This window comes from Aplidium turbinatum, chromosome 3 (assembly GCF_918807975.1).
Source record: "Aplidium turbinatum chromosome 3, kaAplTurb1.1, whole genome shotgun sequence".
Lineage (NCBI taxonomy): Eukaryota > Metazoa > Chordata > Ascidiacea > Aplousobranchia > Polyclinidae > Aplidium > Aplidium turbinatum.
The window spans coordinates 41865324-41882291 of NC_137474.1; the positions used below are offsets into that span (position 1 = coordinate 41865324).

General features: G+C 36.8%; 1 protein-coding gene across 1 annotated transcript in view; it reads right to left on the reverse strand.

The window, feature by feature from the left end:
• Nucleotides 1-2547: 2547 nt before the first annotated feature.
• LOC145766346 (extracellular calcium-sensing receptor-like) overlaps nt 2548-16968 on the reverse strand; it is a 30411-nt gene continuing 15990 nt past the window's right edge. Inside the window, exons 9-23 of the mRNA XM_082578041.1 lie at nt 15768-15863; nt 14249-14431; nt 13068-13242; nt 12320-12424; nt 11471-11619; nt 10583-10687; nt 10126-10251; nt 9199-9421; nt 8774-8895; nt 7238-7334; nt 6752-6909; nt 6152-6191; nt 5358-5412; nt 4573-4655; nt 2548-3116 (exon numbers count right to left, since the gene is read on the reverse strand). Of these exons, the coding sequence (XP_082434167.1) occupies nt 2959-3116; nt 4573-4655; nt 5358-5412; nt 6152-6191; nt 6752-6909; nt 7238-7334; nt 8774-8895; nt 9199-9421; nt 10126-10251; nt 10583-10687; nt 11471-11619; nt 12320-12424; nt 13068-13242; nt 14249-14431; nt 15768-15863 (1875 nt within the window). The 3' untranslated portion in view covers nt 2548-2958. The remainder of the gene's footprint in view (nt 3117-4572; nt 4656-5357; nt 5413-6151; nt 6192-6751; nt 6910-7237; nt 7335-8773; nt 8896-9198; nt 9422-10125; nt 10252-10582; nt 10688-11470; nt 11620-12319; nt 12425-13067; nt 13243-14248; nt 14432-15767; nt 15864-16968) is intronic.

The window sequence follows — 16968 nt, forward strand, 5'->3', positions numbered from 1 at the left end:
CCATATTTGATTAAAACTCTAACAACGTAAAAGTCACAATTGCAGTAACAAAGGTGTATATGTAACCTACAATTAAAGTGTAGTGGTTTTTAATTTTTTCCTTGTTGGCATCACCTTCAAATCACTAACCAAACCTTGCATTCTTTCCTAAAATGGTTACAACAAATAGCCATTTACAGTACAATTTAAACTACTGGGTAAAAGAAAGCTAAATAAGCATAATTTCCAACGTCACATAATAAATATCCTTAATAATTCGGTATCCACGCTCCCACAGGACACAGGTCACGCACCACTTAGTGTTAAAAACCCCTGGACGAAACCAGTATAAGTATAAACTCAGTATAAATCTGTTAAAACAGGTTTCTTTCAGTGTATTTCACACCTTTCAGCCAACTTTATTAACTGAAAGCACACAGAAGTAATGAGGTCCGACTACGATTACAAAACATAACCGTATCTTACATAAGCGTAGCTGCATCTTATGCAATTATAATCCTAAAATTTTTAGAGAGGTAGAGCGAAAAAAAACTCTATCTGACATCATTTTTGAAATTGAAAACTAATTTCTCCCACTTTTCCGCAAGGAAGGATAAATTTTTTAACAAAATCCAATAATTACAAGCATGCAAGTTTAATGCTAAGTCAGATACAAACAACCTAAAGTGTTCATTGATGTTTTCATTGTTTTATTAAAGTATTGAAGAGACATAAGGCAAGACTATAAGATTGTGACATTCTATGTCAGGCAAGGTTACGATACTCCGTGCAAAACAAAAGCAGAAATATAGAATATTTAAGTGTAACTGCGTCACACTACACTTCAGAGTACACAGTACGTACAAAATCCTACTAGAACTCAACCAAAGACCTTTCATAGAAGGCCAGCGACTCGAATAACTAATCCTCTTTAGTTTGTGGTTACACAAAATAAATTTTTAATCTTCTTCCTAGAAAGATTCGTAGGTTTTTCTTGTATAGATTTTCCCTGTTTTTCTAGGTTTTCTAGAATGTCATGTGTAAAACAACAAAGACGATTGTGTTGAGACCAAGCCAGCAATGTATTATTTCTTTTTATCTAGTTACAATATTGCAACTAAATTACTCCGAGCTTTGACCGCCCCGATAGCTCAATTGATTAGCGAGCGAGTTCTGGAACGAAACTTCAAGATCAAGCGGCGCTGGTTCGACTCTCGGAGTGTGCGCTTGAGCAACGCACGTTAAAGATTGCTCTCCATTCAGCGGCATCTAATGGATGGATTACTTCCCTGGCAACAACACTTCAGCAATTGGAAACTCCATTCTGTCAATCTCGGTGACCAGGTCTACGTCAGTGATTCAAAGCCTCTACAAGAACTTAATCTCGTGACCCCCAAAAAAGTTCAGAAAAACATGCAAACTTTCTACGTTTTTGCAAAACTTTGCGTGGCTTAATCCTAATTTATTATCCTAACGGGCAGGGGCGAGTTTAACTGATGAGGGGCCGGGGCAATTTTCAATCGGTGGGCCTCCGTGCAAAAAAAGTTTTCACCCATACCGTTGCTAATGCCTTTACGCCAAGCTCAGTCGCAACCTTGTGACTAAAAATTAACCTTGAAAGAAAAAGGAGGCATTTTGAAGAAACTTTAAAAGCTGAGAGAAAATCATAATATTAAAACAAAATCACATTTTTCCACGTCGGGGGCACTTCAAAAGGGAGCCTGGGGCAACTGCACCCTCTTCCTCCCGTAAATCCGGGCTTGCTAACGGGTGGCAATGGAAACGCATAGTTTTAACAGTGGAACCCTTTACCAAAAATAATTGAAATCTTTCTCTAGTGAAAAAAAAAATTTCAAATTGAAACTTCATTTAAATTAAGTATTGTCATTCAAACTTCTAAAAAAATCCAGTTTCAATTTGATGAATTTGGTTAACACAAGGCGTCTTGACAACAAAAACAACTTAGGCAAGTTTTGGGCCTGAAATTGCACAAAAAGTGATCAAAACCAGGTAAAACTTGTCAAAATTTTCTGAGTGGCAAGCTAAAGTGCTTGTTAATTGAGAAATTCATGTCGAATCTGATTTTGAAAACTTAAAAAAGGGGCAACTTGGACCGATAGCACAGCTTTGGTGGTCGCCATCGGTGCGCATGAACCGCGTTGTGATTGCACTTTTTAATCGCTAGCATCACCTAGCGGACAAATGTTTATCCTATAGAACAGAGAATTAACTGTGCGATAGATAAACTACTTTGTTTCATCTGACAGTGATAAAGATCAAAAATACATAAGACCTATCAATTCTTTTAAAAAAAGATTTACACTGCAAAGACCATTTTTCAAGTGTTTGACTTTTTTTAATTGTCTTGTCATACATGTCTTGGCTGCGTAACTGGTTGGATGAGGTCTTTGAGCAGCGTTCGAAGAACGATAGTTTGACACCTATCGAGAGCACGTTGCTGTGTATTTAGTAGGACACTTAATGTTTTGCTGGAAACCGTGGGAGATCCAGGGACATTGGAGAGATTACACGCTTGGACGAAAACATAGCGTCTGACATATATTTTCTTGTTTTTTATTGAAAACGAAAACAAACATAAAATTGCATAGATGAAAGAAACCACACAAATAGCGTAGAAAGGTAAAACAATATCATCATTGTTTCTTGAAAATAAAACACTAAAATAAAAGCGCAAAACGAATTTCTAATAAACATTTCTCTTTTTTCCGTTGTTGTTTCACAATAAATAGCAAGTTTCAAAGCCAGCAGAGCAGCTCAGATCTTTTTAAAAGACAAAGGGTGCAAGTTTTGTAGAATTAATACAAAAAACATAGAATATCATAAAATACCACAACTGTTGCTTCTGTAACCATGCCAACATAGGCCTTCCATCTTCTTCTTGAAAATTTGAAGCATACCTTTGCACTAAGGTGGTTAAACCACTCTCCATTGGGCTACACAAAATAAACACCTTGTAGTCTACACTTCCGACGTATTATTTAAAAACGTTTCGGTCTTAGGAAGTTTGTCTTGAGAATTTAAATATTCATCCGCAGAGACGTTAGCATATTTTTGAGCTTTGATTTTATCTTCATCGGATGGATTTTCGCTTCCTCCAGAGTATACATCACCCTGTTCTGAAACGTACAATATGCATCAATTAGTGATGGACCGTAAGGGCGCCGGTTCGAAACCAGTGACGTAGCGTGACCATTTTTGGGTGTTTTTTTTCACCAAACTCTACAGTAGCCTACTGTATTTGTATTTAAAAAGCCCAGGATGCGGTTTAATCAAGTTAGCTCTACTGTTTGATCTTTTGTTTGTTTTTAAATAGAAGTAGACTATATGTAATTTGGCAACACTGGGCGAGCTAGTTCAAAACCGTGACTCATGGAAATAGATAACTCATGTTGATGCGCAATCTGCTTCAAGCGGAGATAGCGACTGAATGTAGACTATATGCTTAACGTTTACTGAAAAAATGAACACCCAAAAAATGATCACTTTACGCCAATGTTCGAAACCCACTAAGGAGACGTCTTCTGGCAATTCATTTAAAACATTACTTAAATATGGAGGCAAATATTCATATGCAAAGACATCTACACATCCACATGGCATCAGTGTTCCCAACTTGGGTGACGAACACAGGGACTTTAAGAAAACTACTACAATCAATTAACTAAACTTTATACATTTGAAGCATTTTTGTAAATGTATCACTAACAGTTAGGGTTGGAGGCAACAATAACAAATTATTTTAGCGGCGGATTAAGCTAATCGTCTGATTAGTTAATGGACAATCATTTGAAGTTTATTTGTGGCTCAATAACCGGCAATCTAATCAGTAAATTACGTTAGGTGCATGTGAACAAAAAGCAGTCCGCAAAATCAGTTGGTTAATCAGAAGATTTGCTTATTCTGTGAATAATTCAATGTTGGTGCGTTCAATCGTCTTTAGGGTTAGTTAGGGTTAATTACTAAAAGTTAGATACTACGTGGAGTCAGGATTAAATTATCAAATTCACACACAGTATTTGCAAATAATGTTGCAAAAGTTTTGCTTGAGATCACTTTAAGACAGGGCTGAGGAGTCGGAGTCGTGAAGTGGGAATCGGAGGAATTGAAGAAAAGGCCGACTCCGACTTGATACAAAACAACACACAATAAAAATTTTGTTTGCCATCTTTTTTTTAAATATTGTTTTTTGTTCTCCGTATTGAGCTCTGCTACTTCACCAGAAAGGAAAGAGTTTATTCTTGTTAATTTTTACGAAAGTCGTTGTTTCAATTTCGATTGCAACTTAAGTGAAATTAAATTTAAAAACAAAATAAAAAAAGACAAAAATTTAAAAAAAATGGCAACACTCCAAAATCTGGCAACACTGAAGCCGAAGTCGGCTAATTATAAACCAAGAAACAGGAGTCGGAGTCGTACATGTTTCTTCAGAATTCACAGCCCTGTTTAAAACGAAAATGGAAATCTGAAAATTTTTTGGGAACAACTGCATTGTACTGTATGCTTAGCATGAGGTTTCCCACAATCAATCTTGGTATTAAAAAAAATGTTTGTATTTTTTCAACGTTAGTTTACCATTTTCTTGCGTAGGTTTGATGTTAACTTTGACATTCAAGTTCACATGGATTATTCCTCCACTCTTGCTGTCTATCATAGACCTAAGCATGAAACAGAGTGTTTCCAAGTAGTTATGAAATACAAAGCATGTTAATAAAAGACCAAGAAAACCACACTGTTTGTTACAAACTAAAACAAGCTCAAGCATTGACATAAGAAAACAGAAAAAGAAAACTTTAACAAATATTTCAAATGTAGAGTGAGACTGTTCAGGCATCTAATGAAGATATTTCTGGCGTTCTTTTTGTAACTACAGGCGAGGTTACTTTGGGTGTTGCAAAGTAAAACCGGGTTTATATATAGCTTTATAACCATTTTTTTTTTTTGATTTTGACTGCCGACAGGTATAGGTATACTGGGTATGGCCACGGAGATATATACCTCTGTGTGACGTTTTCCTATTTGTGGAACCTAAGCTCCAAAAATTGTACTACCGCCAACATAACCAGGTTTTATGTTCCTTTATTGTTTTACCTCTTTGATAAAGTCAGTCGTGCTGACTGACGAAACGTCGGAAAAAAGGTTATACTTTTTAACATTTTGTGGTAGCCTGTAGTCACCAGAAGAACGCAACGCAAGAAACTTTGTAAAATAATTTAAAATAAATATGAAACCAAAAATATTAGTTATTTTTGTTATAATGTTGCTAATGATAAGAAAACTAAAAGATTAGTCACAAAAGAAAATTCAGAGTCAAAAGAAAATGAATGATGAAGGTTTCATGCGAAGTTTTCTTTACCCACCCTTCCTTGAATGAAGATAGAACCTTTTTGTCTATCCCTAGAACCACCGTGGAATCTAAAATGCAAATGCAGTGATGAGGGAGTGTGGAAAGATGGAAATGAAGAAACCAGCTAGGGAGAACCACAAAACCAAGCACAATCACAGATCTACTGAGATACAAAAGAAAGTCAAAATGCAAACGACTTCGACGTTTTTTCTTTTCTTTTATAGCCTACACCTGTAGTAAGGACAGCGTATTACGGGACGCGCAACTCCGTTGTTCCGCCAACATTAAAAGGGTCAATTGCCAACTTGACATTTTTTTACGCTTTGCTGCTGACTTGCTTCCAACTAAAAACCTTAAATTACTTTAAATCCAATTTCACTCCTTTTATATAACGGTTTATAACCCATAAAACGTACATTATTTTATAAATTACAAAAAAAGTAACCCTTCTCGTGTTGCGGATAAGCCAAAAGCGGATGTAGTTTCGCATCCCTATGATCTACAATCCCTAATCTGTAGCTAGCAACGTCAGAATGTTTCGTTTTCTTTTTATATCGTGATAAAGTCCGTGATGTTGCTTGGTTTCGTTTGCTTAACAACAAAATATCTCCACCAAAATTGCACCTTAAAACAATGAATAACAAAGCTACAGTTAATTTTCTTTGCCAAAGATAGTAAACTTGATGAAAATTTTAAAAAGAACGCCCATCATCAAGTGAAGAATTGAAACGATTAGCTATCATCTTTAAGCTCAATCAAATAAGAAAATCCTCTCTGATTTACAACAATATCGTAAGCGATAATCACCTCTGTGGTTGGGAGGGGTAGTCGACTTCTCTTCTTCCGTCTGTAATTGGAAGAATATTGATTGCTTTATAACAAAAAAACTTGATAAATCCAATTTTGTACAGTAGAAAAGTAGTTTTACAGCACCACAAACATATATTTCCTACAATGGAGATTATAAATGTGGTTTCAAGCCAACTCATTTGCTATTAACTATCTGCTTGTGGATTAAATTTATAACTGGCACTTTCATTAAACATTTGGATTTAATGATGATGGTTCCATGGCAGCCGAAAACGTTTTTCATATATATCTTTAATTGACTAATTTTTTGTGTTCGAATTAAAGTGATGCTAAATTCTGTGATGCTATTTAGTCTTCATAATTGTGGTAACACAGCAATTATAAATCAACGTCAACGGACGTTGCAATAACGATAGGCTAAATATCAAACTGCGACATCTTCACTTCTTGCCATGTCCGGATGGAATCTCGGGTAAAGTTCAATTGGGGTTGGCATATTTTGTAAATGCTAAATAATTCAATTTTTAACGCAATAGATTTTGCTGCCACAGCGTATACCCGTTCAAGCCAAGGTAATTTCTGACACATTTAAAATACCTCTGACAAAGAATTGAAGTTTTTGACATATTTCTGACGTAAATTTTGTCTCTTTTCCAACGTTATCGCGCTGGACGAACTTAGCTTCTGATTATTGTTGTTGTTGCCATTCTGATTCGCTTTGCTCGCGTTCTTGTAGTTTTCGTAGCGAGAAGCCACTGGAATTAGAGAATTAGATTTGATGAATAACAGAGCATATTATCCCAGTTAGCAAATTAGCATTTCTCAACGTTAATTTAACGTCTGCAGATGCAAAAAAACTGATTTGCTAATTGGGACTGGACGTGACATCCAAGTAGTCGTGAATCATGCAAATATTACAAGATTGAACGCAGTATAACACAGTGCAGCATTCCAAGGTAAAAAAGACGAAAATGAAGAAAAAAACAACCTCGAAGAATTAACCATGTCACCGAGCAATAAAATAATTGTTGCAGTTGATTCAGCGCTTGTTGATGTTTGATAAACGCAAGTTCCTCTACTTACATCTTGGAGAAGCGTCCATTGTACATGTTGAGTTTCTCATGGTAGTCTGCTTGCGTACTGTTTTGAAAGCGTGCTTCACCGTATTGTTGCGCAGTTCCTAGCAAACAGACCGCAGTTGACGACTTGATTTTACAAATTACCCACCCAACTAGCAAATCAGTCCTTCAATGTCTGCAGACGTTGAATCAATGTATGACAATATAACAATGTAAAACACTGACTTGCTGACTGGGCAGACAGCAAAATCTGCCGTTTTTACATTGAGTCAACGTCTGTAGATCTATTGAGTTCAAGTTATGACGTATTTTGCTGTCTAGAATGATTACTTGAAGCTATTCTTTCTAATGTTAAAGCTTTTTAACTCTTTCTCTGCTAGCCATTAGGAAATTGCGTTAGCTATTCTTATAGGCTACTGTCAATGCAAAAACAAAACATTTTTTACCATTATACAACCCATGGCGGCTTGTCATAAGGGACTGCGGGACTGCAGCCCCCCCAACATTTTTGTGCATATGTGAATTATATTACATATAGATAGTTTTGCCATGTTTTTTTTTTAAATTATTTCGCTTGAAGAATTAAAAAACTCTTCATATTAATATTTTTTTTGTAATCAAAAAAAAATTTGTATTACAAAAATTAATTGGCAACTCTGGGTCTGCAAATTTTGCAGGTCCGGTGTTGCTTGTTCTTTTTTTATGACGTAGGTTTTTCAGAAAAAAGTTTTTTAGCGTCACTGGGCAAGCGCTGTAGGGACTGCAGATAGAACAGACTCTGGTCAGGGATTCCAGCTTTGGTTCTCGTAAATCTTTAGGGTAAACGTGTGGAAGCTATCGGTGATTAGGTGAAGGGATCGTAGGTTACTTTACTTGATCTGTGTTTTGAGAAGTCACTGAAACAGACTAGTTTTGATGTGAAGTAAAGCCAATTACTGTAATTATTGGTGCTCTTTCACAATTCGCCCTTTTGGTCAACAACTGAATGATGACGTCTGATACGTCACACAGGTTGGAATGGACTATTATAAAGGAGGAAGTACGAAGTGAAAATGCCCTGAAAAACACCTTAAGGAAATTGTCTCCCATTTATTCATTTCTTGTTCAATTTCAACAGATTTGCCATTGTTGAAAAGCACAAGCATAGATCTAACCAACTAAGTTAATACCAAGTCCCATAATAGTACTAGCTCCATCTGGTGGCTACCTAAACTTGACCAAATTCAAGCCATTATCAAAAGTTTACCGTACTTTAAATGATAAAAACATTAAACGACAGCCAATAAAAAGAACATGTTACTGTGTTACTAACCCTAACTTAGTGCATTTATAACTCAGTGCGGTACAGGTTTATAATTACATTAGGTTAGCCTACTATGGTTGATGCAGCCCCCCCAATGTTTTGAGACCACGAGTCGCCACTGTATACAACTATATCAACTTGCGTAAACTCATTCAACAAGAAAAAATTGAGAGTGATAAATTTGACGTTTTGACAACCTTCTCCTTCTTAAAAAGAAAAATATAATCAAGATATTACCTCCACTGTATTGCGGCTAGGAGTGATGAAAATGACGTACAACTTCGGAAAGAAAATGCAGCCTATGAAGCCAAACGTGGATGCAAAAATAGCGATACAGTTGACCACAGTGGACATGGATCCTGAATGGAATTGTAACAACAATGAAATTGTTTGTTCAAAGCTAAGGACCTTGATTGGCATCCTTGCTTTCTAATCCACTTAACCTAAATCTTCAATCACCGAGAATTAGCTTGGTCCATGGCTTGGATGCAACAACATAAGATAAAAAAAACGCAAAACTGAATAAAAAAAAAAAAAGGGAAAAAAGGGGCAAAAATTGTTTCCTAATACTATTAACAATATTTTTTTCTGTGACATCAACTTTGAGACCAATAACAAATAGAGTGAAATTATGATGAGAACTGAGCTTGATTTCGCCTAACCTGTTGTGCTGAGATAGGCGGGGATGAAGGACAGCCAGACTATGAAGAAGATGAGCATTGTGAAAGTGATAAACTTTGCTTCGTTGAAATTCTCTGGCAACTTCCGTGATCTGAACGCGAACGCAAAGGCGAGAAGAGCCAAAGCGCAGACATAACCGTCAACCGATATAAGAAACCCAACCCCCCCACTGCTGCATTGAATCGAGATAGTGTCATTTCCAATCTGAAACAGATATACAAGAAACATTTTCAGATTAGTGTTTTCCGAACTTCTTGGAGTCCAAAAAACTTTTAAGGGGTCCAACTGGATACACAGAATTTGGGAAAAGTACTGGTAGAGGACTGCAATAGCCCGATAAAGATGAAGACTAAAGTTTATATACTGTATTTAAGAGTTTGCAAAATGATTACTCGGAAGCCTCTTTTAAGGATCCACTGACTTGACAGTGCTCTGAAAGGGATCAAAAAGGCTGAAAGGAATGTGACTACATAAAATTTGGGAAGTTTTGCTTCAGATAGATACTGTTTTTGTTTGGTGTATTAAGTGTTCTCAACAAGCCGTTATCAAGATGTCTCGTTACATAACTTTGTCGTATGTTGTTACAAATAGATTTCTAGTGTTTGAAAAAAAAAATTGTAAATTAAAATATTTTTATGCAAAAAATGGGGTAGGAAATTTAACGTATTTGGGAACAACTACACGCCCAGTCAAGCTGGTACAAGAGAAGCCCAATTGCGGATCAAAAGATACATTGCCTGGAAATTCAATGTTCAAAATAAATGTACGACCAAGTCCAATTTGAAATTCTACCGTTACAGATCGCAATTTCGGGTATTGAACCCGCTTCAGAACAACTTTATCAACAGCATAGTACAGTAAAAATGCTTCATAAAATATTTTTGTTGAACACTTTATACGTTACGCACCGTGCTGGAAACTATAGTCATGACCGGTGGGTCCACCAACAGCCATGCGATGCACAACCCAACTTGTACGAAGGTCACCAACAACACAACCAGAACTTGCAAGTTTTCGCCAAGCCATTTCGTTTTCTGCAAAAATCGCACAAATCAGAGAAACAGGAAAAGCTGTTTCATAACTAACCGATTGTAAAAAAAGACTGCAAGCGTTACTTTGATTTAAAACGAGACCCCCATTGCGTGAAAGGACCTACTCAAAGCTTCAGCCCGGGTTGTCTCAGTCGGCAAACATGTATAGCCTATGTACAATTGTATTGTCAAACAACAATGCTGTAACAATTTCATTGTTGCGATAATAATAGCAATATGTGTGTTGCAATTACCATCCGCACAACTTCCAACAAAGTCACTAGAAAATTGTGGAAAAAGGGAAAGGGTTTTCTTGATGACAGTTTCACCTCACCTTGCTATATCTGACCGGCACTCGGGCTTCAAACGCTGTCAGTACTCGTAAAGTCTTCACCAGAATGGCAGCCACCGAAAAAGTGAAGCTAATACTGAATGCTACCTAGAAAACAACATACCCATGACAAACAACACGGGACAGAGATAAAACGTTTGAAATTTTAAGTTACTCACCAGCAAGAATCGAATCAAGTTATATTAATATTATTATTTGTCAAATTACTACAAATAAAAATCGATCGTTTGGTACCGTTCTTAATAAGAGTTTTATGATTTTTGAGAACGTTGGTTTGCTGTTTTTTATGATGTTAATAAATGATTATAAACTTTGACAAAAAGAAAATGTAACGATACGTAAAAATGCAGAAAATGACACGTGTTTTGAGCGGGAAATGCGTAGGATGTACAGAAGCGAGTGTTGACTGTTACATATTATGCTGCTGCAAATGTGAGTTATAAACATTTCGATGTGACTCATATAAGTCAGCATAATGCTTTTCCTGCCGAATGGCCTACTTTGTAGTTTCTAAACAGACATGATTTCCTTTAGTACCATTTAGTCAATAAAACTTTTGAAAGGTTTTATAAATGATTTATTTTTCATGGTTTCAGATAAATTTCTATTGACCATTTATTTATATCATGTAAGAAACAAAAACTTTTTATCTTGCCTCTGCAAGCAACAGTGCTACTAAAAGCCGCTAATAACTGAATGTTTTATCAGGAATGTGTCAAAATAAGGAAAATCTACATCAGAAATAAAATGGTCTTATCCTGACCAGCAAAGCAGTGCTGTTGTATCAATGTAAAAAAGGACTGGTTTGCTGGCTGGGATGTTTTAATCGCGTTTGTTACTTGAGGGTCACATATTATTATACAAACTTACCGTACGAGCTCGGCAGCTCCAGTCCTTCGGCTCCACAATAAAAAACAGTGGAGTTAAAAAGCAGCAAATAATGGAAAAGAAGAGAAGGAAACTCAGCTGCACGTTGGTCGCTTTAACAAGAGGAGTCTGCCTATTCTTGTAGAACACAACTGGAAAACATCATCAGTGGGTGTAACTAAAATATCTTATACATATACTGTAGGCCTACTACAAAACCCTGGCATTGGCAGTTCAAACCAGGTTTTACATCACCTCAACGTTGTAGCAATGTAAAGAGAATAGCTTTCGGAAGGAGCTATTTTCAGAGTCGGAAGTAATAAGGCAATAAGATAGAGTTTGGATTGCTACCATGATTGCTGCCGAATTAAGTCTCTGGCCTAAATGATTACTTTCTCATAACACAGAGCAGTTTAAGATAAGTCTGACACAAGTGTGCTTTGCTTTGACAGCAGTTTTATCTGTGCCACAAGTAACAGGATTAGCAGATTGAAGTAACCAGACAAGTTGCAATGATGGGAACACATGTTTAGTACTTTCTCACAGAATCATGCAATCAGCTAGGACAATTGCTTTAAGTAGCCTACTACTGCTAAATGGGTGAAGAAATCTAGTCCATATTGTACGCACTTATAAAAGAGAATGCAACTTTTTCAATACAATTCAACAGATCGTCATCTCACGACGAATCAATAGTAAAAACCATTGGGAGATTTTTTTTGTGCACCATAAGGAATTAGTGTGGAGTATTGTTGTTGAAAAAGAAAATCAAGGAGTCGTGCAGTGGAATCGAACACACAACCTTTCGATTTGAAGCCAAGCGTGGTACCACTACGTCACACAAACTTGTACCTGATACAAACAGAGTTATCAAGAGTCCAACACCCACAAGACAACAAAAGGTTATTCCAAAGGCATCATCCCATCTGACGTATTCGCGAAACTTTGGAACACAAACTGCAACACAACAAAAATGTGACGTGTTTTTAAAAAGAGAAGTGATAAAAGAGATAGCAAACGTATTTTTACATTTTTATTTTCTTGCACGGGAAAGCTTTTATTATATAGATTGACTCTGTCACGTCGTTTCACAAAACTAATTACTTTCAATGGTCAAAGTCAATCAAATCAGTTTAAAATCAATATCAAATGAAGCCGCGGTTCACAAGGATGGTCTAATGACCAACACAAATATTAGGATTCATTTCAAAACAACACAAAACCCTCGAAAACAAAATAACATTTGCAACTTTTCTTCAAACACAATCAATAGATTTCAAAACGAGATCGATGGCTTACAGATGTGAATCTCAACACATCAGTTCGTTACATTTTCTGTGGAATTGCGGATATATATTTAAATATGATGATTTCTTCCTGTCGGCTTCTGGGGCCGAGAGTCTGTGAAGATTGGGTGGACACGTTGACAACGATTTGTGTATTGTTTGCCAGAAGCTAAACATTTAATTAGGTCATACATTATAAAAGCGAAGTGCCAAACATTAGGGAGGAGTTCTGGGGACGACAAGCCATCCTCGCACTTAATTTAATTATTAGTCTTGACCAAAAAAGATTCTAACCAGTTCTAGCTAGTACTAACCTGTTCTGTTAGAGCTAGCTATCCAGTACTTTTGGCAAGGAATACAAGACTCGCTGTTGTTAGTCATAGAATATTTATCCGCTGGACAAAGGAGGCATTCAAAGCAACAACTACTAGACAAGCGAGATCTGAATGTCCCAGGTGGGCAAGGTGGGTTGCACTCGGAAACTGGGGCCTGGGTAAAAATGAGGGGTAAAAATATTACAGACAATACAGCAATACAAATTTTAATGTTCCCAATAAGTAGGCCTGTACATTGTAGCCATTGTTACATGTCCACCCCGTTAGCTCAGTGGTTACGTGCCTGGCTCAAGATCACGCGGAGCTGGTTCGACTCTCGGGGTGTGCGCTTCAGCAAAGCATTTCAGGACTGCTCTCCATTCAGCGACACCTAGTGAATGGAATAATTCCCCGGCAACAACACTTTAACAATCGGAAAACTACACTCTGTCAATCTCGGTAACCGGCCCTGCGTCAAGAGCAGCTGCTACAAGTATAGTATGCGAAACTACCAGGAATAACGTATCAAGGCTTTGTCAGTCCGAGGATAAAGATTCAAAACCAATCCAAACATAAAACGTTAGCACAAGAAACAGCAAGTGCTCTCAGCCTTCCCTTTCCTCCAACAGTCGTCTTACATAAACAAAAATGAAATACATCAAAAATATTATTATCGTTAGTTTCGTCCGAATAAAGAAACTGATGTAGCCACAAGTCACTTCCACAGTTTTTAATAATACATTTCAGAATGACGCTATGAAGAAAGTAGTGTTGGGCGTACCGCTAAAACTTATCATATAAGAAAGTACAGAACTTTGTGCCTTGAATAAACATAGTTTCTTCAAATTACAGCAGGCTCGCTGTCAAACACAGATCAGTTAGCTGTTTTAATGCGACCCAGCGGTTCACTAATGCTATGGTTATATTTATTGTCGCTCTACAACAGCTAAGGTCTTTTAGCGACAGGATTCATTTTTTAATTCATATCAGATTTACGATGTCATCACATTATTACCCGACTTATTCTCACTGCGTTATGCAAGAAAAAACATAATCGGTACCGTTTTTAAATCTTCAGTTTGACCTGACCTGGAATCGATCTCAGATCTACCAACACCGGAGCCGAAAGCGATTACAACTCAGCCACTGAGCTGGTGCCCCGGCAATTGACTATTTCTTACCTTCTTGTCGTTTGTTTTCCAATACAACTTATCTTCATCGATAGACCACCGGGTATCCCTGTTGCCGGAATAGTTCCCAGCTTGCACAAACTCAATGCTTAAATTATTTGAGTCGTTTCCTTTTGGGACCCAACTGACTAAGCTATACGAAGCCTGGGGGTCTCCATTGTCATCAAAGAAAAACTGAAAAATAACAAATGCAATTCAACCGTTTACAAAGGGGAAAGATGCTATCAAGGTCAGTTTTCACCACCGTTTGACCACCTCATGCAGCAAATGGAGTTGGGGTTAAAATTTATCACCATAGTCTTACCATCCACAAAATAAGGAGGATCTAGCAACAAATAGTTACTGGACAAATATTGTGAAAAAATGTATCATATGTGGACTCTCAACAAGCAAGGCAGACACAACAAATCAAAGAGTTTGTTTCAAATACTCCTTGAATTAAGAGATTGCCATTTTTCAATGTCTGCACAATCGACCAACACGTAGAATTTCATAAACGTTTATTTTAACACGAACCTTTTTTAATACAAACTATTATTACAAGTAGAAACGGGTAATGTACACACACATACAGCATTTTAAGTAGTGCGATATCTAAAACCTATCTACAGTATATTTATATGTCTGCCGTCATAAATGTCAATTGGACGTCATAAAATGCTTAAAATATTGTTTCAGATGGACAGCGTGTAATATTGTCACGTTACAAACGTAATTAACCAACAGATTGACACGCATTAGTAAGAAGCAGATTGTTTAATGTTGGCTCTATAAATATAAGCAGGTTCTGATACACCACCGTAAATTGGACTCCGAAATAGTTACATTGCTTCAATGTGTGCAGACATGTAGCTACAGAAAACATGTTCTATTGGCTGAGCTAAAATCTGAATGGCGAACATCATTGCAAAGAATTACAAATTGTCAAACTCATGAAAAATTTTAGTAAATCTGTCAAAAAGTACATGAAATTTATAATCTCTAGCCAGATAAGCCGAGTGACATCAAAAGTCCAACGTTGGTGATATCACAACTTGGTATTCAACCATACAAGCGCTTTGAGCTTCGTCAAAACGACGATATATTACTATTAGTCAACTACGTTCATAGTTAACAATACAAGCCATGCGACCAATACTTAAGACTTGAACTATAAGCAGAGAAATCTATTCTTATCCTTTCACAAAATTTAGCAACAGAAAAACACGCTTTCAAGCAGTCCACTGTTTTACATAAAAAAGTGTTTTTATACTGCTCAGAAATGTTCCTTAAAATTGTGTGTTTGACGAAGGTAACTTTGTCATTACTTTGATTGTATATTTAGACTCCTTAGTCCTTACAGAACTGCGGTAATTAAAAACGACACCGAGGCATATGTTCATATTTCAAATAACACCGCATCTTGTGATGTTAGTATTTTATGTTATGTCTCATCTACAAATACGCCGATTGAGTTTTTTCAATGACTTTTAACAGAAACTGCACAGCTCCTGGATAAACAAATACATACCGGGAGATCCTGGCCGGAAGGAGTGAACCTGACTTTCCGCATGTAAGCTAGAAGCTGCCACGGTTCCAGGCTATCGATTTTAGGGCAGGCATTGTCCTGCAAACAAAACAAAACATTTCAACAAGAATTAAACTTCAACCTACGCCAGTGGTTCTTAACCGGGGTGCCGCAGCACCCAAGGGTGTCATTTACGTTTCGCAAGGGTGCCGCAAGTTATTAGAGTAGCGTTATCAAATGTACGCCCAAACATTAAAAGGATTTGCGCTAAAACTCAGCGCAAATTTCGCACTGACTTTGTTTGAAATGAACTTCATTCAATTGTACATAATACGGAGCTGTAGTTAGTTTTGTTTTTGCGAAAACTCTTCAAAATGATTTTTATTCAATGCAGAAACTGTTTGGTTTGACTGTAGGTGCCGCCAAATTATTTGGTTGTTTGCAGGATGCAGTAAGTCGAAAAAGGTTGAGAGCCACTGACCTACGCTATACAAATGACACAATAAGCTGTACAGTATGTTGTCCGCTTCATTAACACTGTATAGTGTATACAGTGTACAGTACTACGTACTTTAGATAGTAAATTGCGTTCGTGAATGCCTTACAAGTATTTAAAAACTTTTTTGGTGAATACTGGGCCAGAAACGACGTTCTGTTTATCAAGGGTAAGCTTGGAAGATCATGAAGTGATTCCGTGATCTAAGCTATTTTCTGATGAAAAGATGTTTATTTGTACTCGCTCAAGTTTTGGAAATTCGGCCTATTGTGTTCTACTTTGTAAGACTTAACAAAACCACGCCTCTTCCAGTATGTTGATAAAGAATTATCAAGCCCAGAAACTTCAAAACCTCTAAGAATGATTCAGATTAATTCAATCTGTTAATTTACTTTAAAATATAATGGATTGAGTTTCGCTTTTAGCAGCATGATTGCTGTTTGCTTCACAATTGTAAATACAAACGACCTGTTTTAGCCTGATGCTGCGGGTTCGCTGTGGTAGTAGCTGTTTGACACTAGGCAGAAGAGTGTCAAACCGCTACTAACCTTACTACAGCAAACTATCAACAGAAAGCTAAAACAGGTTGTTTAGTACCTACACTTGTGAAACACTTTACTGTGAAATACATTTAACGATTTTGACTTCAGAATAAGAAGTCGGAAGTTTCAGTTTCTACAAGCATCCAATACTTTTCAAATTAGGATT